This window comes from Pituophis catenifer, unplaced genomic scaffold (assembly GCF_029215685.1).
Source record: "Pituophis catenifer annectens isolate HBS135680 unplaced genomic scaffold, rPitCat1.0.hap2 SCAF_15, whole genome shotgun sequence".
In the NCBI taxonomy this organism is placed as follows: domain Eukaryota; kingdom Metazoa; phylum Chordata; class Lepidosauria; order Squamata; family Colubridae; genus Pituophis; species Pituophis catenifer.
This window is the reverse complement of record NW_027256895.1, coordinates 3830677-3855683: the sequence shown is the minus strand read 5'-3', so window position 1 is coordinate 3855683 and position 25007 is coordinate 3830677. Positions and strand designations below refer to the sequence as shown.

Sequence of the window (25007 nt, the reverse complement as noted above, 5' to 3'; positions counted from 1 at the left end):
TGCAACTACCAGTTCGGCGAACCAGATGTAAAATTAGCATCCGTTTCGCCCAAACCGGCTGAATCCCACCTCTACCCAGAGGCCTTAGGATAGGAAGCCTAACCAAACTCTTTTGTTTTTCCTTGTATACAGATTTTTGTTCTGTGTGTGTGTGTGTGTGTGTGTGTGTGTATGTATACATGCGTGCGCATCTATATATCTATACAGGTAGTCCTCGACTTAACAGCCACAATTGAGCTCAACTTTTTTCTGTTGTTAAGTGAGACATTCGTGAAGTGAGCTTTGCCCCATTGGATGACTTTTCTTGACAACGTTTGTTAACTGAACCGCTGCCGTTGATCGATTAGCAGGACGGTTGTTAAGTGAATCTGGCTCCCCCCCCTCCCGTCTTGGCATGTCAGAAGGTCGCAGAAAGGGGAGCACGACGTTAACCCCGGGACGCTGCGAACGTCGTGGTAAACATGAACAGGTTGCCCTGCATCCTGAATTTTGATTACGTGGCCGGGGGAATGCTACAAAGCATTGGGACTGGGGAAAATGGCCCTCAGTCATTTTTTTTCTGGTGCCGTCGTAACTTTGGGCGGTCACTAAATGAACGGTTGTAAGTCGAGGACTACCTGTATCTATATCTAGAGCTACTATATATCTGGAGGATTGTTAGGAATGTTTGCTGCCTTGAATTACCTATAAAGTAATGAAAGGTTATTAGAGATGGATGGATGGATGGATGGATGGATGGATGGATGGATGGATGGATGGATGGATGGAAATAGATAGACAGACAGACACAGACAGATGATAGGTAGATTGGATGGATGGATGGATGAAAATAGAGAGAGAGACAGAAAGACAGATAGATGATAGGTAGAGTGGATGGATGAATGAGTGGACGGATAGAAATAGACAGACAGACAGGCGATAGGTAGATTGAATGGATGGATGGATGGGTGGGTGGATAGAGATAGACAGATAGAAGATGGATAGGCAGATAGAGACAGACAGACAGACTGACATACAGATATATAGATAGATGATAGGTGGATGGATGGATGGAGATAGAGAGAGAGAGAGATGATGGAGGGAGGGAGATAGACAGATAGATGGATGATAGGTCGATTGGATGGTTGGATGGATGGAGATAGATGGATAGGCAGAGATAGATAGATGATAGGTAGATTGGATGGATGGATGGATGGATGGCAGGTAGGTAGGTAGGTAGATTGAGTGGATGGATGGATGGAAATAGAGAGACAGACAGTCACAGACAGATGATAGGTAGATTGGATGGATGGATGGATGGATGGATGGATGGATGGATGGATGGATGGATGGATGGATGGATGATAGGTAGATTGGATAGATGGATGAAAATAGAGAGAGAGAGACAGAAAGACAGACAGACAGATAGATGATAGGTAGAGTGGATGGATGAATGAGTGGATGGATGGAAATAGAGAGACAGACAGACAGACGATAGGTAGATTGGATGGAGGGATGGATGGATGGGTGGATGGGTGGGTGGATGGAGATAGACAGATAGAAGTTGGATAGGCAGATAGAGACAGAGAGACTGACAGATATATAGATAGATGATAGGTGGATGGATGGAGATAGAGAGAGAGATGATGGAGGGAGGGAGATAAATGGATGATAGGTAGATTGGATGGATGGATGGACGGAGATAGATAGATAGAGTGAATGGATGGATGGATGGATGGATGGATGGAGAAAGAGATCCATAGATATATACGTATTTGATATATAGTTATAGCTACAATATAGATACAATTATGCATATACATATTATAGATAGACGCCTAGCTATGTGTGCCTGGATGTTCGTGCGCCTATATTTATCCTGCCTTTTTAAAATTAACATCTCTAGTTTGCTAATATACATAATACTCGCCATGAATTTTCCCCACAACAACAACTCTATGAGGTAGGTTAGCCTGAGAGCAAATGGCTGCAAAAGAGGCTCTCCAACTCCCCCAAAATCCTTTTTATCAGCCATGGTTGTCTCTCTCCTTGGGGGGGAGAGGGGTTATGAAACGGTCGTAAGTGAAGGACTATCTGCAACTCGTTCTCCTCCCGGCCAATGTAATCGCCAACCAACTTCGGAGTCCTCTCTCTGTCATCTTGGCCCTGGTTTTGTTTTTTTGGCCCCCACAGGAGGCGGAAACTGTGGGCGTAGCCCCCGAAATGGTGGCGGCCGCCTTGTGCTACTCGGGAGCTGAGCTGCCCCTGGCCTGGCTGAAATCGGAGCTGCCCTGCGTCCTGGAAGGTATGGCGGAACTGGCCACTCAGCGAGGCGAGGAAGAGCCCGACGGCGGTCTGGGTGCCATAACGCTCCAGGAAGTCCAAACCGCGTGGGTGGCCAGCCGGGGTGACGTAGATGACGCCGTTGGCCGATGCCTCAGTGCCCGTCGGAGCAAGGTGAGTCTCGGCAAAATGCGCGGGAAAATAGAATAAGGCATTAGGTAAAGGTAAAGGTTCCCCTCGCACATACGTCTAGTCGTTCCCGACTCTAGGAGCGGTGCTCATGTCCGTTTCAAAGCCGAAGAGCCAACGCTGTCCGAAGACGTCTCAGTGGTCATGTGGCCGGCATGACTCAACGCCAAAGGCGCACGGAACGCTGTTACCTTCCGACCAAATTTTTCTACTTGCATTTTTTACGTGCTTTCGAACTACTAGGTTGGCAGAAGCTGGGACAAGGAACAGGAGCTCACCCCGTTACGCGGCGCTAGGGATTCGAACCGCTGAACTGCCGACCTTTTGATCGACAAGCTCGGCGTCTTAGCCACTGAGCCACCGTGTCCATTTTATAATAAGGCATTATAATAGTGTTTTTCAAACCTTGGCCACTTTAAGATGGGTGGACTTCCAACTCCCAGAATGCCCCACATCAGTTTCCCATTTAATTGTCAAGCCGTCTAGCCCACCTTTAAGTCATTTATTAATTTAGTTTGTCTTGGGTTATTTTTTTTTTCTACTTTGCTGAAGTCAAGATATATTACATCTACTGCATTCCCACTATCTACTAAGAAAGCTACCCTATGAAAAAATGCGACAAAATGCAACAAAGCCAAAGAGATAGACCTCCACATGGTACCATAAGAGTCACGACTTACGTTTAACGTACTCCTCGACTTACAAACATTCATTTAGTGACTGTTCGAAGTTACAACGACGCAGGAAAAAAGTGACTTAGGACCATTTTTCACACTTTACGACCGTCGCAGCATTCCCGTGGAACACATGATCAAAATCCAGACGCTTGGCAACTGGTATGTACTTATGACAGTTGCCGCGGTCTTGTGATCCCCTTTTGCGACCTTCTGACAAGCAAAGTCAGTGGGGAAAGCCGGATTCACTTAACAACCGTATGGCTAGCTTAAGAACTGCAGTGATTCACTTAATAACTATGGCAAGGAAAGTGGTTGAATAGGGCAAAACTCACTTAACAACTGTCCCACTTAGCAATATAAATTTTGGCCTCGGTTTTGGTCGTAAGTCGAGGACTTCCTGTAGTTCTTCTAACCCATGCTGAATTCTGGTCAATCTTGGGCGGCTGGGGAATTCTGGGAGTTGAAGTCCATCCTGTTATGGCCCGCCAGCGGATCTGGCAGCAGATTCGGACAGTGAGGAGGTTGGGGAGGAACATGGGCAAGTCCTGGAGACTAGAGAAGGCTCTGACGAGGGCTCTGCGTCGGAGGCAGAGAGGGGGCCAGGGCCGTCTGACAGTTGTCAGCTGCCTTCGGAGTCGGAGTTGGGCAGAAGAACAGCTGAACCCTGTTCCCAGTGTGGGAAGGGAAGGGAACAGCTAAAGAACAAGGGTCGACTCAGGAGTAAAGCCACAGATGGACGGTGAATGGTCCCTCCCAGAGGGAATAAAAGAGGAACAAAAGGGGAGTGGAGTTTGCAGGAGACAATTAGTTTGGGTGAAGATCTGTTCCTGCATTCTTGCCAAGTATTGTCGGTGACAGTGTGGAATCTGAAAGATATCGGCCTAGCCACTCTCTAAGCCTGATAAAGGTCAGATCCTGGTTAAGGTTTGGTTTCAGGAAGGTGACGTCAGGCTTGGTTCTCTCCACAGGTGAGAGAGCTGAAGTGTCTGGGCTTCGAAGAGCGGGGCCCTGTGTTACAGGCCCTGTACGAGAACAACGGCGATTTATGGCGGGCTCTGGTGCAGCTGCAGCGTGCCCGTCTGGCACCTTTCCACCAGCGGCTGTGGGAGAGCGAAGACCCTCCGCTGGACTTCCAGAGCGCCGACCGACAGGTGAGCGCGAGAGGAAGGGAAGGGATCCTGGGCCGCCGGAGATCCAGTGGGAGGAGGTACCACCGGTCCTTTCTCGTCTCTGTTCCTCGCCAGGCGCTGCTGCGGCGTCTCCTGGCCTCGCTGTCTCTACCCAGCTGGGGCCGGGCCGAGCTGGTGGTCTCGTTGATGCTCGAGCAGTCGAACGAAGGTTGGGAGCTGTCGGACATCGTGGAAGCCGTCAAGGCCTCCCCGAACCGCGACTTCATCAAACGCTTGCTCAGCTGGGAGTGCGCCGTCTGCAGCCTGGCCTTGCCGCGGAACAAGGTACCGACGTGCGCTTTTCTTCCATAACGGGGCTTGGTTGACTGTCTCCGGCCCGTAATTAAGTTTTGGTTGCCACGATGTAAAAAAAAAAGATGTGGAGACTCTAGAAAGAGTGCAGAGAAGAGCAACCAAGATGATGAGGGGACTGGAGGCTAAAATATACGAAGAACGGTTGCAGGAACTGGGTATGTCTCATATAATGAAAAGAAGGACCAGGGGAGACATGATAGAAGTCTTCCAATATCTCAGGGGCTGCCCCCAAAGAAGAGGGAGTCAAGCTATTCTCCAAAGCCCCTGAGGGCAGGACAAGAAGCGATGGGTGGAAACTCATCAAGGAGAGAAGCAACTTAGAACTAAGGAGAAATTTCCTGACAGTTAGAACAATTCATCAGTGGAACGACTTGCCTCCAGAAGTTGTGAATGCCCCAACACTGGAAGTTTTTAAGAAGAGATTGGATAACCATTTGTCTGAAGTGGTGTAGGGTTTCCTGCCTGGGCAGGGGGTTAGACTAGAAGACCTCCAAGGTCCCTTCCAACTCTGTTATTCTATTTCGTTCCGTTCTGTTCCGTTCCGTTCCATTCTATTCCATTTCATTCCAGTGCTGAAATCCATTTTTTTTACTACCGGTTCTGTGGGCGTGGCTTGGTGGGCGTGGCGTGGCTGAGTGGGCGTGACTGGGTGGGCAGGGCAGGGGAAGGATACTGCAAAATCTCCATTCTCACCCCACTCCTGAGGGAAGGATACTGCAAAATCCCCATTCCCACCCCACTCCTGAGGGAAAGATACTGTAAAATCCCCATTCCCACCCCACCTTCCTGCAAAATCCCCATTCCCACCCCCACTCCTGAGGGAAGGATACTGCAAAATCTCCAATCCCACCCATCTCCTGAGGGAAGGACACTGCAAAATCCCCATTCCCACCCCACCTTCCTGCAAAATCCCCATTCCCACTCCACTCCTGAGGGAAGGATACTGCAAAATCCCCATTCCCACCCCACTCCTGAGGGAAAGATACTGTAAAATCCCCATTCCCACCCCACCTTCCTGCAAAATCCCCATTCCCACTCCACTCCTGAGGGAAGGATACTGAAAAATCTCCAATCCCACCCAACTCCTGAGGGAAGGATACTGCAAAATCTCCAGTCCCACCCCACTCCTGAGGGAAGGATACTGAAAAATCTCCAATCCCACCCAACTCCTGAGGGAAGGATACTGCAAAATCTCCAGTCCCACCCCACTCCTGAGGGAAATATACTGCAAAATCCCCATTCCCACCTCACTCTGGGGCCAGCCAGAGGTGGTATTTGCCGGTACTCCGAACTGCTCAAAATTTCCGCTACCGGTTCTCCAGAACCTGTCAGAACCTGCTGAATTTCACTCCTGGGTGGCACGCAGAGCCCTCTCTGTGGGCGCGCGCGCTGTCGCCAGTTGCTCATCGCAGGCACTGGAAAATGGCCTGAAAAATGGTCACAAAACAGGCCGTTTCCAGACTGTTTTTCAGGCCATTTTTGGGCCTTCTTTGGGCCGTTTTCTAGCTTTTTTTCGGGCCAAAAAACGGCCAATAAACAGGCATGCCTTGGTGGCACAGTATTGGAAGAAGCAAGATTTACCTACAATCCAAGAATGGACAATGAAAGTAACAAACCTAGCGGAGATGGCAAAAATTTCAGCGTACTTGAAGGAATATTCAAATGAAAGATATTTAAGGGACTGGAGAAGATGGATAGATTATATCCAAAGTAAATACCGGAATAAGAAGTTGCAGATAGGTTATGAATAAATATGTAGATATTTGGCGTGTTTTTAGGTAATTAAGTTACCTAAACTTAGGGTAATTAGGGAATTGAAGGAATAAGAGATGCTGAATGTTATAATTATTTAGATTAGGATGGATTATGATTGTTGAATGTTATATCCTGTAATTTGTTCTGGGAAGAGGGGGGGGGAGGTGGGCAGATGGGAAGGGGAAGGGGTGGTGGGGTAAGGGAGGGGAGGCGGTGGGGGTGGTACGGAAGGGGGGCAAACATGTAAACCTTCTGTAATTTTTTTTTTTTAATAATAAAACAAGCATGCGCACGCCGGCCAGTTGTTCTTCGGATTTCCTGCGCTCCGGCGTGCACACATGCACATTGTCAGGGTTCCAAGTAATCCGATCGGTCGGGTCCACACAAGGACACACACACATGCACTCGGTGCCTTAAAGGTTCGCCATCACTGATCTACAAGGTCCCTTCCAACTCCGTTAATCTGTGAAGTCCTTCTTTTTTCAGATGCAGTCACTAACGTCGTGCGAGTGTACGATTTGCCCCGAGTGTTTTGCTTTGCACTTCACCATCGCCGTAAAAGAGAAACACATCACGGATTTGGTGTGTCCAGCTTGCTCCGAGCCGGAAATCAGCGACGAGACCGAACTTCTAAATTATTTTTCTACTCTTGATATCCAGGTGATGTTTCTCCTGTCCTGTTTCTCCCCGGCTTCCGTTGGGAGTCTATTTTTATTTATTTTTTTAACCATTTATTTATATATTTTTCCTTAACATACATACAGTAGTGGCCAAAATTGTGGAAACTCAGGTGGTATTCAGCCGGTTCGCTGAATACGAACTGATCCCCCGGTCGCCGCTCACTCATCCCGCCCGCAATGTTCGTTGCCGCAATGTTCTTCACACACGCGCATCCCATTGTCTTGCAAGTCCAATGGGATGCGCGTGCACAAAGAACATGGCGGCAACAGCTGTAGCTTTTCCTGCGACCTCCAGTACTTTTCAGCGGCCTACAGCCAGCCGCCACAGCCGCAAAGCGGCTCTCAGGCTGGCTGGGGGCCGCTGAAAACTCCGGTCAGCTTGCCTTCCGGACTCTGGACCAGCCACCGCGGAAGGTAAGAAGCCTGAACAAAGAGGCGATGGTGGGGGAGGAAGCAGGGCTACGGCTGCGGCCAGTAAAGGAGGGGAAACGGGGGTGACTGGTGAAGGGAGGGCCGGGGTGGATAGGTGGAAATTCCAAAAATTTTTCTACCTTTTCCTGTGGGCATGGCTGGGGGTGGGTGGGTCATGTGACTGAGTGGGCGTGAGTGACGTCAGGTGGCCACGCCTACTCAGTCACATGCCCCCCCCACATAGCAGGGCTCAGCGGAGGTCGCCATTTCCCCGTCTGTTTCCCCGCGGCGCCAACCGGAAGTCTCTCTCTTTTTTTTTTTAATACTCTGGTTTCTCTTCAGATTGTATAAATCTTTCGTCTTTTTTTGGAGTTTCAAGATAATCCTATTCCACTGCTGGAATGGCCTGGGAATAACCCAGACCTGAACCCAATGGAAAATCTAGGAAGCCGACTCAAGAAACTGGTTAGTCAGAAGCGACCCAGCAATAAAACCCAGTTAATAGAAGCCATCATTCGATCTTGGTTTCACATTAGAACAGCTGCAGAACTAAAAGACTTGGTTCACTCCATGGGAAGACCTTGTAAGGCCATCATTCATGCTAAAGGTTACCCAACGAGGTATTAACTGACATAGGGATCATTTTTGTATATCTCGTTTTTTCTATTGTGATAATTTTTGTATATCTTGTTTTTTCTATGTGTTTCACTTCTCTTCTTTATACTGTAACTGCTATTCTAATAGCAAATCCTTCATGAAAGTTATTGCATTACGTTCTTGATTCAATTACCTTTCCATTGATATATAATTTTCATTTATTTATTTATTTATTTATTTATTTATTTATTTATTTATTATTTAAATTTGTATACCGCCGTTCTCTCGAAGGACTCAGGGCAGTGAACAGCCAAAATTAAAACACATACAGTATAAAAATTAAAAAGAATTAAAACAGAATTAAATCAGTTTGGCTTCCCTAAATTTTAAAACCCTTTACCCATAAAATAGCTCATTAAAATTTTAAGCCAGCCCGGCTTGCTGGAATAAGAAGGTCTTCAACACTCAGCGGAAAGTACAGAGGTCCGGGATCAGTCGTATTCCTGGGGGTAGCTCGTTCCAGAGGGCGGTATGGTACTACTCCCCAAAAAAGTGGTGTTATTAGCTAGTTTTAGAAAATATACTTTTCCCCAAAAGGTTTCCACAATTTTGGCCACTACCGGATTCTTTCCCAATTTTTGGGGGGGGTACTGAACCCCTCAATTCTTTTAAATTGGGTTTCTCCACAGTTGCGCGGTTGCCTGGATCAAGAGACGTACGACCTCTTCCATAAGAAGCTGACCGAACACGTACTTATGCAGGACCCCAAGTTTCAGTGGTGCACCCACGTGAGTAGCCCCCACAACCGGGGTTGATTTTGTTTCCGAATGAAAGGAGAAAGGAACCAAAAATTGTGGTGCATTTAAAAGAAAAGGAAAAAAAAACCCCTTCAAAATATCAGTGAATGAGTAGACCAAGGGTGTCAAACTTGATTTCATTAAGGGCCGCATCCGTGTTGTGCTTGACTTCAGTGGGGGAGGGGTGGATGGACAGGATGGGCGTGGTCAGCTTGACGTCACTCGTGTCGGGGCGCCTGTGGAGGCTTGAGCGCTCTGCCAGCGAAAACGGGCTCCGAAGCTCCGTTTTCGGCTGCAACGGCCTCCTGCAACCCTCTGTCAGGGAAAATGGAGCTCGGGACAGCCCATACGCGGCCCTCCCGAGCTCCGTTTTCTCTGGCAGAGGCACCGCGAGCCAGTCCTTCGCTGTTTCCGGGGCGGGCCAGATCTAAGCACCCTGCGGGCTGGATCCGGCCACCAGGCCTTGTGTTGATACCCCTGGAGTAGACCATCTTTCTAAGAAACTGGTGGACTTCCGGGGATAGATGCAGTGGTGGTACAGCCGGTCCTATCCGGTTCAGGCGAATCGGTAGCGGCGGCTGCGGGAGGTTCCGCCCGCCCGCCCGAACGTCATCACATCCCGTTTCTGATGCTCTGCGCATGCTCGCTTTTGCGAACCGGTAGCGAAGGTAAGTGAATACCATCCCTGGATAGATGGCCACCTTTCCTAACCTGGAGCCTTCCCAGTGAGTCAGGTGGTTGTAACGTCCATCCTCCCACTAGTGAGGCCAGCAGGAATGATGGGATTTGTAGTATCATGCATCAGTAGGCTTCCCGGCTGGGGAACGTGGGTGTTAAAGAGTGATCTGCTCACCTAGGAAGACTGTAGAAATAAATAAATAGGTGTTTATAGGAAATAATCCATGATCTCTGCGTTACTGGACTTTGCCTGCTTTATCGGACTGCATTTGGATTAATTCTTGTATTGTTGAAACTTTGCCTGTTTTATCGGAATGCTTGCAGTCTAATCTTTGTTTTGTGTGAGTAAAGTCTGAATTGGCAGCTAGCCACTGGGTTGCTGCCAGCTTTATCATCAAATAGTTTTGTCGTGTGGCTTATTAACTCCGGGCCGTCTGTGGGAGTGCGTGTGTGGTACGGGACAGAACAATAGGTTTCCTGTGTTGGCTTTTTTTTAATTTGCTCGATTTCTACAGAGACTTTGATCCAGAATTTTGGATTATTGTTATCGGTCCAGTGCTTAAGGAGCCAGGCTAGAAGCCAGGAGACTGGGAGTTCTAGTTCTGCCTTAGGCATGAAAGCCGGCTGGGTGACTTTGCACCAATCGCCAGGGGACGGGGTTCTAGTCCATTTTAGGCACGAAAGCTGGCTGGCTAACTTTGGGGCAATCACTAGGACACTGGAAGTTCTAGTCCTGCCTTAGGCACGATAGCCAGATGGGTGACTTTGGGCCAATTGCCAGGAGATTGGGAGTTCTAGTCCATTTTAGGCATGACGAAACCTGGCTGGCTAATTTTGGGGCAATCGCCAGGAGACTGGGAGTTCTAGTCCTGCCTTAGGCACAATAGCCAGATGGATGACTTTGGGGCCATCACTAGGAGACTGGGAGTTCTAGTCCTACCTTAGGCACGATAGCCAGATAGGTAACTTTGGGGCCATCACTAGGAGATTGGGAGTTCTAGTCCATTTTAGGCATGACGAAACCTGGCTGGCTAATTTTGGGACAATCGTCAGGAGACTGGGAGTTCTAGTCCCGCTTTTGGCACAATAGCCAGATGGATGACTTTGAGCCAGTCCCTCCTCCGCAACCCTAACCCACCTCACAGAGTTGTTGTTGCGGGGAAAATAGGAACGATCGAGTATTAAATAGGTTTGCCAGCTATTTATAAAAAATAATCAAGACGGGATAGAAATCAATAAATAAGAAACCTCCATTCCTCTCCAAGTGGACTATGTGCTGGTTGCTTTTAAGACGAGTCGAAATGTCCAGCTCATCATCAAAATAGGACGAAAGGCCTCCGTTCCGATTTAATTTCTTTCTAATTTAAGGACGGTCTCTGCATCCGCTTTCTGGAATTGGGAAGGTCTGATTGCAGCCTGAGCTAAAATTGATTTTTTTCCCCCCCCCTCTTCTTGTCTTTAGTGCTCTTTCGGTTTCATTTACGAATCGGAGCAGCTGGAAGCCAAATGCCCTCAGTGCCGCAAAAGTTTCTGCGTCCAGTGCAAACGCCAGGTTGGTAAACTTTCGGGCCGGAGATATTTGTCTGAAACCGGTACAGGATTTCCCTTCCAACCAAGGGATGGGATTCAGCCGGTTCGGACCGGTTCGGGTGAACCGAATGCTAATGTTAATCTGCTTCGGCGAACCGGTTGTTCCAAGGACTGGCTGACCCCGCCCACCCTGCCCCGCCCGACCCAGGAGTCTCCACGCGGCCTGTTTTAGATGCCAGGTAAGTGCAGGGCACGCATGGAGGCTCCGGGAGGGCAAAAAACAGGCCTACTGGAAGTCCGGAAACAGGCCTGTTTCCGGCCGCCGGAGGGCCTCTGGAGCCCAGGGGAGGTTGTTTTCGCCCTCCTGGAGGCCCCATGAAAGCCTCTGAAGCCTGGGGAGGGCGAAAAACAGGCCTACCAGAAGCCCAGAAACCGCCATGTTTCCGGCCTTTTGAGGGCGCGTGAAGCGAACCGGTTGTTACAACCAGTGAATCCCACCACTGCTTCCAACTCTATTATTCTGTTATTCCTCCTCCTCCCCCCTCCTCTTCCTTAAATTCAGTAGCTGCACAATAAATCAGTACACAACACTTATTGAAATGTATTTGAATATAAAATAAAGCTCGGGTTGGTAGTTGGGCTATCGGCCTGCACTCTGAGCTTAACCGTTCGGTTGCAAACATTTCGTCACCATTCGAGGAGACGTCGTCCGTGCGCTTTGGAGTGGGCTCGTCCGTCAGACGGACGAGCCCACCTCAAAGCGCACGGACGACGTCTCCTCGAACGGCGCCGAAACGTTGGTAAACCAAATTGCCACGCTCGGAGCTCAGGCTGACGGCCCACACGACAGTTCTAGCGGATTGGCGCCTGCCTGAGGCAATCTAAGCATCTCTTTGTGTGGGGTTGCTTGGCCTCTTCTTCCGCTTGGGGGACAGAGGAGGGAAGGCTAAATGCTGAATTTGGGGTGTTTTTTTTTTTTTTTCGTTCCGCGGCGACAGTGGGAACCCCAGCATCAGGGCCTGAGCTGCGAAGCGTTCCTGGATTGGAAGCGAACCAACGACCCCGAATACCAGGCGCAAGGCCTGGCGATGTATCTCCAAGAGAACGGCATCGGTAAGGATTTTGCCCCCAGGTTCATTTTGGGACACGCCGAGAAACGTGAGGTAGCTTTGAGCCAACTGAGTTTCCTACACTAAGCAGAGAGCTGGATTTTAATGCTCCCACTTCCTATCGTCAATGCTTGGGGGTTTCTCCTTAATTAACTTCTTGCTTAGGAGCAAAGGGGTTGGACTAGAAGACCTCCAAGGTCCCTTCCAGCTCTTATGATTCTATAATAGAAACTGCGTTGTCTAGTGATTAAGGTAGCATGCTAGAAAGCAGGAGACGGTGAGTTCTAGTCGTGAAAGCCAGCTGGGTGACGTTGAGCCAATCACCAGGAGACAGTGAGTTCTAGTCCCGCCTTAGGCATGAAAACTGGCTGGGTGACTTCGGGCCAATCACCAGGAGGCAGAGAGTTCTAGTCCCGCCTTAGACATGAAAACTGGCTGGGTGACTTCGGGCCAATCACCAGGAGGCAGAGAGTTCTAGTCCCGCCTTAGACATGAAAACTAGTTGGGTGACTTTGGGTCAATCACCAGGAGGCAGACAATTCTAGTCCCGCCTTAGGCATGAAAACTGGCTGCGTGATGTTGAGCCAATCACCAGGAGATGGTGAGTTCTAGTCCTGCCTTAGGCACGAAAACTGGCTGGGTGACATTGAGCCAATCATCAGGAGGCAGAGAGTTCTAGTCCCGCCTTAGACACGAAAACTGGCTGGGTGACTTTGGGCCAATCACCAGGAGGCAGAGAGTTCTAGTCCTGCCTTAGGCATGAAATTTGGCTGCGTGATGTTGAGCCAATCACCAGGAGATGGTGAGTTCTAGTCCTGCCTTAGGCACGAAAACTGGCTGGGTGACATTGAGCCAATCATCAGGAGACGGTGAGTTCTAGTCCCGCCTTAGACACGAAAACTGGCTGGGTGACGTTGAGCCAATCACCAAGAGACGGTGAGTTCTAGTCCCACCTTAGACCCGAAAACTGGCTGGGTGACTTCGGGCCAATCACCAGGAGGCAGAGAGTTCTAGTCCCGCCTTAGGCATGAAAATTGGCTGGGTGACTTTGGGCCAATCACCAGGAGGCAGAGAGTTCTAGTCCCGCCTTAGGCATGAAAATTGGCTGGGTGACTTTGGGCCAATCACCAGGAGGCAGAGAGTTCTAGTCCCGCCTTAGACACGAAAACCGGCTGGGTGACTTTGGGCCAATCACCAGGAGGCAGAGAGTTCTAGTCCTGCCTTAGGCATGAAAACTGACTGGGTGACGTTGAGCCAATCACCAGGAGGCAGAGAGTTCTAGTCCCGCCTTAGGCACGAAAACCGGCTGGGTGATTTTGGGCCAATCACCAGGAGGCAGAGAGTTCTAGTCCCGCCTTAGACACGAAAACTGGCTGGGTGACTTTGGGCCAATCACCAGGAGGCAGAGAGTTCTAGTCCTGCCTTAGGCATGAAAACTGACTGGGTGATGTTGAGCCAATCACCAGGAGGCAGAGAGTTCTAGTCCCGCCTTAGGCACGAAAACCGGCTGGGTGATTTTGGGCCAATCACCAGGAGGCAGAGAGTTCTAGTCCCGCCTTAGACACGAAAACTGGCTGGGTGACTTTGGGCCAATCACCAGGAGGCAGAGAGTTCTAGTCCTGCCTTAGGCATGAAAACTGACTGGGTGACGTTGAGCCAATCACCAGGAGGCAGAGAGTTCTAGTCCCGCCTTAGGCACGAAAACCGGCTGGGTGATTTTGGGCCAATCACCAGGAGGCAGAGAGTTCTAGTCCCGCCTTAGACACGAAAACTGGCTGGGTGACTTTGGGCCAATCACCAGGAGGCAGAGAGTTCTAGTCCTGCCTTAGGCATGAAAACTGACTGGGTGACGTTGAGCCAATCACCAGGAGGCAGAGAGTTCTAGTCCCGCCTTAGGCACGAAAACCGGCTGGGTGATTTTGGGCCAATCACCAGGAGGCAGAGAGTTCTAGTCCCGCCTTAGGCATGAAAACCGGCTGGGTGACTTCGGGCCAATCACCAGGAGGCCGAGAGTTCTAGTCCTGCCTTAGACATGAAAACTGACTAGGTGACGTTGAGCCAATCACCAGGAGGCAGAGAATTCTAATCCCGCCTTAGGCACGAAAACCGGCTGGGTGACTTTGGGCCAATCACCAGGAGGCAGAGAGTTCTAATCCCGCCTTAGGCACGAAAGTCAGCTGGTTGACTTTGGGCCAGTCCGTCTCTCTCAGCCCGACCCACTTCACAAGGTTGTTGTTGAGGGGAAAATAGGAGGAGGAAAGTGTATTGATTATGTTTTTCACCTTGAGTTATAAAGTGAAAATAACAAAACATTGTTTTTGACAACAAGGCAACGAAGAAAAATTCCCTTTTTTATCCTCTTTTTTCCAGCTTGTCCCAAATGCAAGTTCTCGTACGCCTTGGCTCGAGGGGGATGCATGCACTTCCAGTGTTCCCAGTGCAGACACCATTTCTGCAGTGGTTGTTACGGGACCTTCTACGCCTCAAACGTAAGGATGCTCAGGGATTGTGTATTTGTGGTGCAACTCCGGAACTCGGGACCCTGCTGTTGTTCGTTCTCCCTTTGTGGGCCTTATAGAGGTGGAATTTGGAGAATAGGGGCAGAGACGGTTAACAAAACCCCAGGAGAATAACATACAGGTAGTCCTCGAACTTATGACCAACATCAAACCCAACATTTCCGTTGCTAAGCAAGACTGAAGGGAGTTTTGCCCCATTTTGCAGTGTTTTTTTTTTGCCACCGTTGTTAAGTGAATCGCTGCGTTGGTTCATTAACAACACGGTTGTTAAGTGAAACCAGCTTCCCCATGGACATGGTTTGTCAGAAGGTCACAAAAAGAGGATCACAAGACCCCGGGAAACCATCGTAAATACGAGCCAGTTGTCAAACATCCGAATTTTGATCCCGTGACTACGGCAAGCCTGCAGCGGTCGTAAGTGTGAAAAACAGCCACGAGTCCCTTTTTTTCAGTGACGCGGTCACTAAATGAACGGTTGTAAGTTCGAGGACTAACTGCCGTGTGAGAAAGCGGCTTAAAAAGGCGGAAATTCTGCATTTTTGTGTATTCGCAGGCTGTGGAAAGTTGGTTTCTCTTTGTTCTTGTATCCAAAATTGTCGAGACCGACTTGAAATTTCAGGGTGATTTTTTTTTTCCCCTTCATTATCTTATCTTCCTGGCCCGAATTGCATGTTTTTGTTAACTTTCGCATAGTTTCTTCAAGGCCGTTGTCTCTGCTGTTTTTTTTTCCTAAGGATATTATCTGACAATGTTTCCTTGTGATTCTTCCAAATTGTAGTTATTTTTAACGTTTAAGGGGGGGGTTACTACTCAGTTTTTCGGGGGAGGAGAAATGAATTGGAAAAAATATATAAATTGCTACTTATCACATGTCTGTTAGAAAGAGAGGCTGACATTCCACATAGAATGGAATAAAAACTCCTCGAAGCAGATTATTTTCCTTATTGGTTACTACCGTGTTTCCCCGAAAATAAGACCCTGTGTTATATTTTTTTGAACCCCAAAAATAAGCGCTTGGCCTTATTTTCGGGAAGGTCTTAGTATTTTGGGGCATGTGGAGCAAGACTTTGCCGTCTTACCTGATTTCCAGCTCTGCATTTAAATATTTTCAGGGAGGGCTTATTTTCGGAGGGAAGCTTATTTTAGCGCATGCGCTCAAAAGCCCGATTGGGCTTATTATCGGGATATCTTTATTTTCGGGGAAACAGGGTAGCTGATAAGATGGCGTTGCCTGGGTATTTATTTATCCCAATCCTGTATTAGACAAGAAGAGCAACTTCACCCTCAGCTGATTTCGGCGAGAATTAAATTAGTACATGGTGCGCCCGGTAGGCCTGTTTTGTGCCCTCCCCAGGCTCCAGAGACTTTCTAGGAGCCTGGGGCGGGCACAACCCCCCGGAGGCCAGAAACGGCCCCTTTCCCGATTTCTGGTGGGCCCGAAAATCAGCTGGTTGGCGTACACATGCACGCTGGAGCTGAGCTAAGGCAACGCTTGCATACCCACAGATATAGTTCCACGTGCTACCTGTGTCACGCGTGCCATAGGTTCGCCATTACAGCATTAGGGCTTATTTTCTGGTTAGGTCTTATTTTGGGGGGTAAATACGGTACTAAACGCATCCATCTGGCTGACAATCTTAACTGGGGCTTATTTTGGGGTTAGGGCTTATATTACGAGCATCCTGAAAAATCATGCTAGGACCGTGATGGCGAACCTATGGCACGCATGTCCGAGGTGGCACACAGAGCCATCTTTCCAGGCACGCGAGCTGTCGCCCAACCAACCTGCAGCTGCGCAGGAGCGCGCACCCCAGCTGGTGTTCAGCCCTCCAGTGCGCATGCGCACAATCCATGGGACCCAGCTGGTCTTTGGAGCTCTCCCGCGTATGCACATGTGTTTGTGGACGCAGTGTATGCATGCTTTGACGGCGTTCTCACGTGAAAACCATGTGCATGCACAGATGGTGCAGTTCTGTGTTCAGCGCACGGGGGAGCCGCGCTAAAGCTGCGCCCATGCGCACATGGTGCAATTGTGCATGCAGCGCAAAGCGGGCGTGCACAAAAGCTATGCGCCTGCTCAGATGGTGCGGTTCCTCCCGGTTCAGCCCAGTTCTCCCGAGCCAGTAGCGATGACAATATGATGTCACCGAACTGGTTCTGCCACCCCCGCGCCCCCCACCCACCCCCTGCGTTATTCTTACATTTTATTTGGCCCCACCCCTAATCTATTGGTGCCTCCTGAGTCCCAGCTGATGGCTGGAGGGAAAAAAACTGTTTAAACTCTTGCTGCAGGGCTTCAAAGGGCCGCCCTACAGCTGATCAGTGTTAAAAGAAAACAAATGAGTAGAACGGTGTCTGCAAAAATACATGAGTAGATCAGTGCCTGCAAAAATAAATGGGTAGACCAGTGCCTGCAAAAATAAATGGGTAGACCAGTGCCTGCAAAAATACATGAGTAGATCAGTGCCTGCAAAAATACATAAGTAGATCAGTGCCTGCAAAAATAAATGGGTAGACCAGTGCCTGCAAAAATACATGAGTAGATCAGTGCCTGCAAAAATACATGAGTAGATCAGTGCCTGCAAAAATACATGAGTAGACCAGTGCCTGCAAAAATACATGAGTAGACCAGTGCCTGCAAAAATACATGAGTAGATCAGTGCCTGCAAAAATACATAAGTAGATCAGTGCCTGCAAAAAATAAATGGGTAGACCAGTGCCTGCAAAAATACATGAGTAGATCAGTGCCTGCAAAATAAATGGGTAGACCAGTGCCTGCAAAAATACATGAGTAGATCAGTGCCTGCAAAAAATAAATGGGTAGACCAGTGTCTGCAAAAATACATGAGTAGACCAGTGCCTGCAAAAATACATGAGTAGACCAGTGCCTGCAAAAATACATGAGTAGACCGGTGCCTGCAAAAAATAAATGGGTAGAATGGTACAGCTCTGCAAGCAGTTAAAAGCCTGGTAGACCAGTACCTCTGCTAAATCCTAAAGAATTGTCACATGACCATCAAGCTACGCCCACAAAATAAGCCACGTCCACAGAACTGGTAGTAAAAAAATTTAGAACCCACCCCTGGGTTGCGTGCGCAGCGTACGGGGGAGGAGCCGCGAGTTAGTGCGGAGAGCACGCGTGTGCGTGAAGCACACGAAACGCGTATCTGTTCGGCACACGATGAGTAAAAGATTTGCCACCACTGTGCTAGGATGTTATTTTCCAGTTGGGTCCTATTTTCGGGGAAACAGGGTATGCGGCCATTCACTTAACGACTGTGGCGAGAAAGATCGGCAGCGGGACCAAAAGCTCCCTTAACCAACGTCTCACTTACACATGCGCTACAGACAATTTTGCCCAAACTGAAACATTGGGCTCAGTTGTGGTCGTAAATTGAGGACTGCCTGCAGTTTTCACTTTAGAGGAATGGGTGGGCAGTTCAACCATTTTCCTACCCTGGCATTTTATTTTATTTCTCTCCCCCCCACTCCCACCCGCCATCTCTGCCAGAAATGCCCGATACCGCACTGCCCAATCCGGCGGTCCCTCCACGGCCATCATCCGCGCGACTGTCTCTTCTACCTGCGGGATTGGGCCGTGCCACGTCTGCAGAAGCTCCTCCAGGTGGGTCGGGCATGGGGTGGGGTGGGCTTTCAGGAGCCGGGGAGGGGGAGGGGGAGCCGAGGGGGCTTATGGCTTCTTCGTAAACTAACTGGGATTATCTGTTTTCTTCTCTCCGTCCCAGGATAACAACATTGCCTTCAATACAGACCCCCCAGCGGGGACTCGGGCCACTCCCGGAGGTGCGTGTGACTAAGTTGCTGGGAAGCTCACCTGTGCTGGAATGGCTTCATTTTAAGTCTTGAACAAAAGATATATTTTTTTTAATTTGATTTATATGCCGCCCTTCTCCGGAGACTCAGGGTGGCTTACAATGCGTTAAGCAATAGCCTTCATCCTTTTGTATATTTATGCAAAGTCAGCTTATTGCCCCCACAAACTGGGTCCTCAATTTACCTACCTTAGAAAGGATGGAAGGCTGAGTCAACCTTGAGCCTGGTGAGATTTGAACATGCAGTAATTGCAGACAGCTGGTGTTAATAACAGTGCTTTAGTCTTCCGCGCCACCAGGCTCTTTTCACCTTCAAATATTTTCACTTCACTTCACTTCATTTTACTTTACTTCACTTTATTTTACACTTCATTTTATTTGACTTCACTTTATTTGACTTTACTTCACTTTATTTGACTTTAATTTACTTCACTTCAGTTTATTTTACTTTATTTTACACTTCATTTTATTTCACTTTATTTTACTTCACTTCACTTTATTTTACTTTACTTCACTGTAATTTACTTTTATTTACTTCACTTCTCTTCACTTTATTTTACGTTATTCACTTTATTTTACTTCATTTTACACTTCATTTTATTTCACTTTATTTTACTTAACTTTATTTTACTTCACTTCACTTTATTTTACACTTCATTTTATTTCACTTTATTTTACTTCACTTTATTTTACTTCATTTTACACTTCATTTTATTTCACTTTATTTTACTTCACTTCACTTTATTTTACTTTACTTTACTTTATTTTATACTTCATTTTATTTCACTTTATTTTACTTCACTTTATTTTACTTCATTTTACACTTCATTTTATTTCACTTTATTTTACTTCACTTTATTTTGCTTCATTTTACACTTCATTTTATTTCACTTTATTTTACTTCACTTTACTTTATTTTACACTTCATTTTATTTCACTTTATTTTATTTCACTTTATTTTACTTCACTTCATTTTACTTCACTTCACTTCCCTGTTACCTTTATACGTAGTCCTTGACGTACGACCACAATTTAAGCCCAACATTTCTGTTGCTAAGCGAAGCAGCTGTTGACCCATTTTAGGACCTCTCTTGCCACAGTTGTTAAGTGAATCGTTGAAGTTGTTAAGTTAGTCACACGGCCGTTAAATGAATCCGGCTTTCCCCATTGACTTTGCTTAACCACTCTGTCGCTTAGCAACACAAATGTTGGGCTTAATTGTGGTCGTAGGTCGAGGACTGCCTGTAGTCTCGATCCAATGACGGAATGGGCACGCTTTAAACCGTTGGGGTCTCTCCTCTGCACGCAGGTGGATGTCGGGTTATGGAGCAGAAAGAAACCCTGGACGGCTTGAAGGATGAACCGTGCGGTAAAGACACCCCGGCCGGATATGCCGGCCTTTGCGAGTGAGTTAAAACCCCTTGATGGGGAGTCAGAAAATGGGGACCCTTTTCCCAGAATTCCTAGCTGTGATCCAGCAGAGTTGCCACAGGAAGTCCTCGACTTACAGCTACCGTCACGATCAGCACTCCCGTCGCTAAGTGAATCATCCCATGACAGGCCCCGATTTTGCAACTCCCCCCCCCTCACGGTTGTTAAGCAAATGTGGCTCTCTCCCCTCACTCCTTGGCTTCGCTCGTTGGAAACCAGCTGGCAAAGTCGCAAAATGGGGATCACCTGAACCCAGGGATGCATCTGGAATTGCCATTGGGTAACGGCAGGGGGCCTTGCGACAGTCATAAGTGCGAGGACTGGTCGTAAAGGGGCGAGAGCAAGGAAGCAAAAAGAAGGAAAGGGGGGAAGGAAGAAGAAGGAGAATGAAGAGGAAGGGAAGGAAGGAAGGAAGGAAAGGAAAGGAAGGAAAGAGAAGGAAGAAAGAAAGAAAAAGGAAAGAAAGGAAAGAAGGAAGGAAAGACAAGGAAGAAAGAAAGAAAAGAAAGAAAAAAGGAAAGAAAGAAAGACAAGGAAGGAAGAGAAAGAAAGAGAAAGAAAAGAAAGAAAGAAAAGAAAGAAAAAAATTAAAGAAAGAAAGAAGGAAGGAAGAAAGAAAAAGAAAGAGAAGGAAGGAAGGAAGGAGATTATAATGAGAGGGAGCTAGGGTCTGAGAGAAGTCCTGCCTTAGCACGGCCACCACAGGTACCCTCCCCCCCGACATAAGTGATGTTGAGCTGGCCACGCCCATCCCAGCCACGCCCACCCCCCCCAAAGGTCAGACACAACCCTCAAAGAATGCGGCCCTCAATGAAATCGACTTCGACGCCCCTAACCAGATCAATAGTCTCCAAACTTGGCAATTTTAAAAACTTGCGGATTTCAACTCCCAGAATTCCCCGGCCAGCATGAGGCATTCTGGGAGTTGAAGTCCACAAGCCTTAAACTTGCCAGGTTTTGGAGACCTTCCTTGAAGGAGATGGCGGTTCTGACAAGGGGGTCTAGAAATCTGGTGAGCCGTGGCTGGAGGGTGGGTGGGTGGGGTTGGCAGGAGACCCGAGGGTCGCACTAACCCGTTTCCCGTTTCTTGATCCACTTCCCCCCCCCTCCAGGGCTCACTACAAGGAATACCTAGTCAGTCTGATCAACAGCCACGCTCTGGATCCCGCCGTCTTCTACACCTTGCAGGAGGCGGAGATCGTATGCCGGAGACACCTCACCGCGGCCCAGCTGCTCCCCAGGGGACCGACGGAGGACGAGGAAGTGTATCGCAGGCGCCTGATCCAGGTGAACCTGTTCTGGCCTAGGCTTCCCCGGCAGCACGAAGCCGAGTCCTCGTCCCGATAAACCCCTTTTATTTAATTGACAGTGAATTCCTCTCCAGCAAAGTCTTTCCTCTCCCGCAGTCTTTCAAGATCGTTCACAATTACCGACCGTTATCAGGCTTGGAGAGATATTGGCCAGGCCGATATCTTTGAAACGCCGCAATACTTAGCAAGAATGCAGGAATGAACGAATTGTCTCCTGCAAACTCCACTCCCCTGTCGCTCCTCTTTTATTCCCTCTGGGAGGGGCCATTCATCATCCACCTGTGGCCTTACTCCTGAGTCGACCCTTGTTCTTTAGCTGTTCCCTTCTCCTGGCAGCTCTGCGCATGCTTACATGGGGAACAGGCTCCAGCTGTTCGTCTACCTCACTGATGTCTGACTCCAAAGGCAGCTGATAACTGGCGTACGGCCCTGGCCCCCTCTCTGCCTCCGACGCAGAGCCTTCCCCAGACTCCAGGACTGGCCCAACCTCCTCACTGTCCGAATCTGGTGGGCCACAACTGAACCTTCTCCTCTTCTGTTGGTCTGGAAATCTTCTTGCTTGGATTCCTTCGCTAATCGATGGGATGCCTGCTTGAACAGGGAGTTGGGCTGGACTAGAAGACCTCCAAGGTCCCTTCCAACTCTCTTGTTATTCTTCTGCAGGTTCTAAGGGACGAAGTTCCTATTGACCTGGAGATCCCGCGGAGACGGAAGTAGACCGAGAAGATCACCCACACGAGAAGGGAGAAGCTGCGAGGAGCTTCCAAACGGATGGAGAAGAAGACATGTTGGGTTTTGAGAATTGTCCTTTCCGGTTGATTGTTCGTATAGTGGGGCCTCCTGAGATACAGTCTTAAAGCCCTCCTTGCTCTAACCACTAGGTAGCCTTTAAGCGTTGTGTTGTTCTACACCTTGTTTCTTCTGTCTTGTGTGATACACAACCAGAGGTCTCCTCATTGGGACCAGTTAGAATATGGGTGTCTGTGGCAATTTTAAGATTTGTGGACTTCAATTCCCAGAATTCCCCAGCCAGAGAATTCTGGGGGAACTCAAGAAGAGTCTCTCTCTGGAGAATTCTGGGAGTTGAAGTCCACAACAAATCTTAAAAGTTAACAAGATCGGACCTCCCTGAAAAACAAAGAATTTTAGATTTTGTCCTAACACTGTTCAACAAGTTTTTGATTTTAATCTCAATGGATTTGTGGGTTAGGGGAAAAAAAAAATTTGCTGGTGTGTGGAATGGATGCTTTACTTCCATTGAAAGTTTCTTGTTTTCGGTTTTAATTCCATTTATTCCTGTGGTTTTAATCCCATTTTGTTCTTTCAGCCGGCATGTCTCCCGGGAAGTGCATCGGTCTGAATAAAATTTTATTTTGTTAAATGAGACTCTCGTTTTGCTGTCATTAATATAGGTCTCCGGATCCCAGCGTTTAGATTTTGCCACTGACCGAAAAAAATACAGGTGTTAAAATAAATTTCTGAGTGGTCTCTTTTTTTTTCCTCTTCTCCAAATTTGTGGAACGCGTCTGCCAATTTGGAGGTTGTTAATACGACTTAAATACCAATGAAATCTCGGAAATTCTAATTAATAAAATTTGCAACATCTGGCAGGCAACATCAGGTAACTTTCTTGCTTTCTCCTAGAGAATTTGAGGATTTCTGAATTATTTGAATGTTTTAAGATACCTAGGGAGTTAGTTGTCCAAATAATGGCCATTTCCCACAGGTTTCTTCCTTACAGAGTTATTGTATGTGATAGTAGGCGTTGTTGTGATCACTCTAGAAATTCTGCTTGCCAAAAATGATAGTTCAGATATTTCCAAGAGGAGAAAACCTACCCATTTTTTCAGTATTTAAATCTTTTAAGGCAGCGTTTCTCAACCTAGGCTACTTTAAAATGGGTGGACTCCAAGAAGGTAAATAAAATGGAGAAAGTGAGGCCGCCAGCAAGACTGGCCAAAATGTATAAGAACTCCTGCACCAATTGTTGGAAATGCAACCAGACTCCAGGAACATACTGCCACGTGTGGTGGACATGTAAGAAAGCAAGGAGCTACTGGGAGAAAATACATAAATGGCTAGAAATGATAACTGAGCAACCTATTGAGTTCAAACCAGAAATGTCCCTCATTAGGTGTATGTATGTGTGTGTGTGTGTGTGTGTGTGTGTGTGTGTGTGTGTGTGTGTGTGTGTGTATATATATATATATATATATATATATATATATATATATATATATATATATATATGAATTTATATACCGCCCTTCTCCCCCTAGGGACTCAGGGCGGTGAACAGCCGAAATTAAAATACATACAATATAAAAGTTAAGATAGCTAAAATAAATAAAATCAATCAGCCCCCAATTTAAAACCCCAAAGCTATACAATTAAAAACTAACCCATAAAAAATCTAATTAGGCTAGGCCGGAAAGTTATGACAAAGCAACCTTTTACTTAGTGGTACATATATTGACTGCAGCTAGAATTACATAGGCTAAATATTGGAAAAATATTGGAACACCCCAACGGATGACGACATAATTAGGAAAATTTGAGAGCGTGCTGAAATGGACTGATTAACTTTAAAAATTAACGATAAAGAAGGCTCGAAATATTACAGGAGATGGAATAAATTTTACGAATGGATCAAGACAAGAGGTAGAAATGAGAGGGAAGTTTATGAATGCCAGTACAACGAAGTTGTATAAAACTGGATATAATATGGAAAAATTTGTAAATAAGCTAATGTAAGTAGAAACTTCATTGAAGTTTTCTTTTTTTTTCTTTTTGGTTGTATTGCTGTAATTACTCTTAACATAGTACAGTTATAGTTAGTAGGTTAAGATTTACCATTGATCTCTCTGGCTCTGCTTTATTTGCATTGTTATCCTGACATGGCACTGTCTTTTCAATAAAATAATTTTCTTTTAAAAAAACGGAGAAAGTGGGATGAGAAAGTCATAATAATCATCTTCAATAATCATAATTCTCTATAATCTCTCTCACATAATAGATATGTGATAGATAATAGAGGAAAAATGACAGTGAGAGACACAGACAAGGTAGATGGACAGATAAGATGATAGATTAGAGAGAGAGAGATGATAGATAGATAGATAGATAGATAGATAGATAGATAGATAGATAGATAGATAGATGATAGAGTCAGCGTTCCAGAACAACCCTACTCCGATAAAAAACTCTGAGGCAAATCTTTCATTTATTGGAATAGGTATACTGGCACATCTGGGAAAACCCGAATCTGAGAGTTCCGGATTTTCCCTCAATAAATCAAAATCCCAAACCCATCACATGGCCCAATCATCACCTGTCCCAACTTGAGTCACCACGGCAACCACTCCTCCTCCAAATGCAGGAACAACCCTGACCTTGACGGAAAAGAAGAATGCTATTATCTCTAATTAAAACCTCTCTTACCAAATCCCCCCTCTTATTTTCCCGAGAGCAAGAAGGGAAGCTTCCGGGGTTAATATGGCTTCCAAAGCTGACAGATAAGATAGATAGATAGATAGATAGATAGATAGATAGATAGATAGATAGATGATATTGATAGATGATAGAGGCAGGCAGGCAGACTGACTGACATGAATAAATAAAGAGATAGATAAATAGGTAGGTAGTTATAGGCAGACTGACAAAAATGGTCAGAGATAGATGATATTGGTAAGATGATAGATAGATAGATAGATAGATAGATAGATAGATAGATAGATGGATGATA

General features: G+C 47.1%; 1 protein-coding gene across 3 annotated transcripts in view; it reads left to right on the top strand.

The window, feature by feature from the left end:
• RNF31 (ring finger protein 31) overlaps positions 1-22648 on the top strand; it is a 54610-nt gene extending 31962 nt beyond the window's left edge. For all 3 annotated transcript variants that reach the window (XM_070954502.1, XM_070954500.1, XM_070954501.1), the window contains 13 exons: positions 2173-2436; positions 4097-4279; positions 4373-4582; positions 6854-7027; positions 8745-8843; positions 10993-11082; positions 12059-12173; positions 14540-14658; positions 18200-18313; positions 18435-18492; positions 19831-19927; positions 21065-21239; positions 21926-22648. In XM_070954502.1, coding sequence (XP_070810603.1) covers positions 2173-2436; positions 4097-4279; positions 4373-4582; positions 6854-7027; positions 8745-8843; positions 10993-11082; positions 12059-12173; positions 14540-14658; positions 18200-18313; positions 18435-18492; positions 19831-19927; positions 21065-21239; positions 21926-21979 — 1752 coding nt within the window. In that variant the 3' untranslated portion in view covers positions 21980-22648. The remainder of the gene's footprint in view (positions 1-2172; positions 2437-4096; positions 4280-4372; positions 4583-6853; positions 7028-8744; positions 8844-10992; positions 11083-12058; positions 12174-14539; positions 14659-18199; positions 18314-18434; positions 18493-19830; positions 19928-21064; positions 21240-21925) is intronic.
• Positions 22649-25007: the final 2359 nt, after the last annotated feature.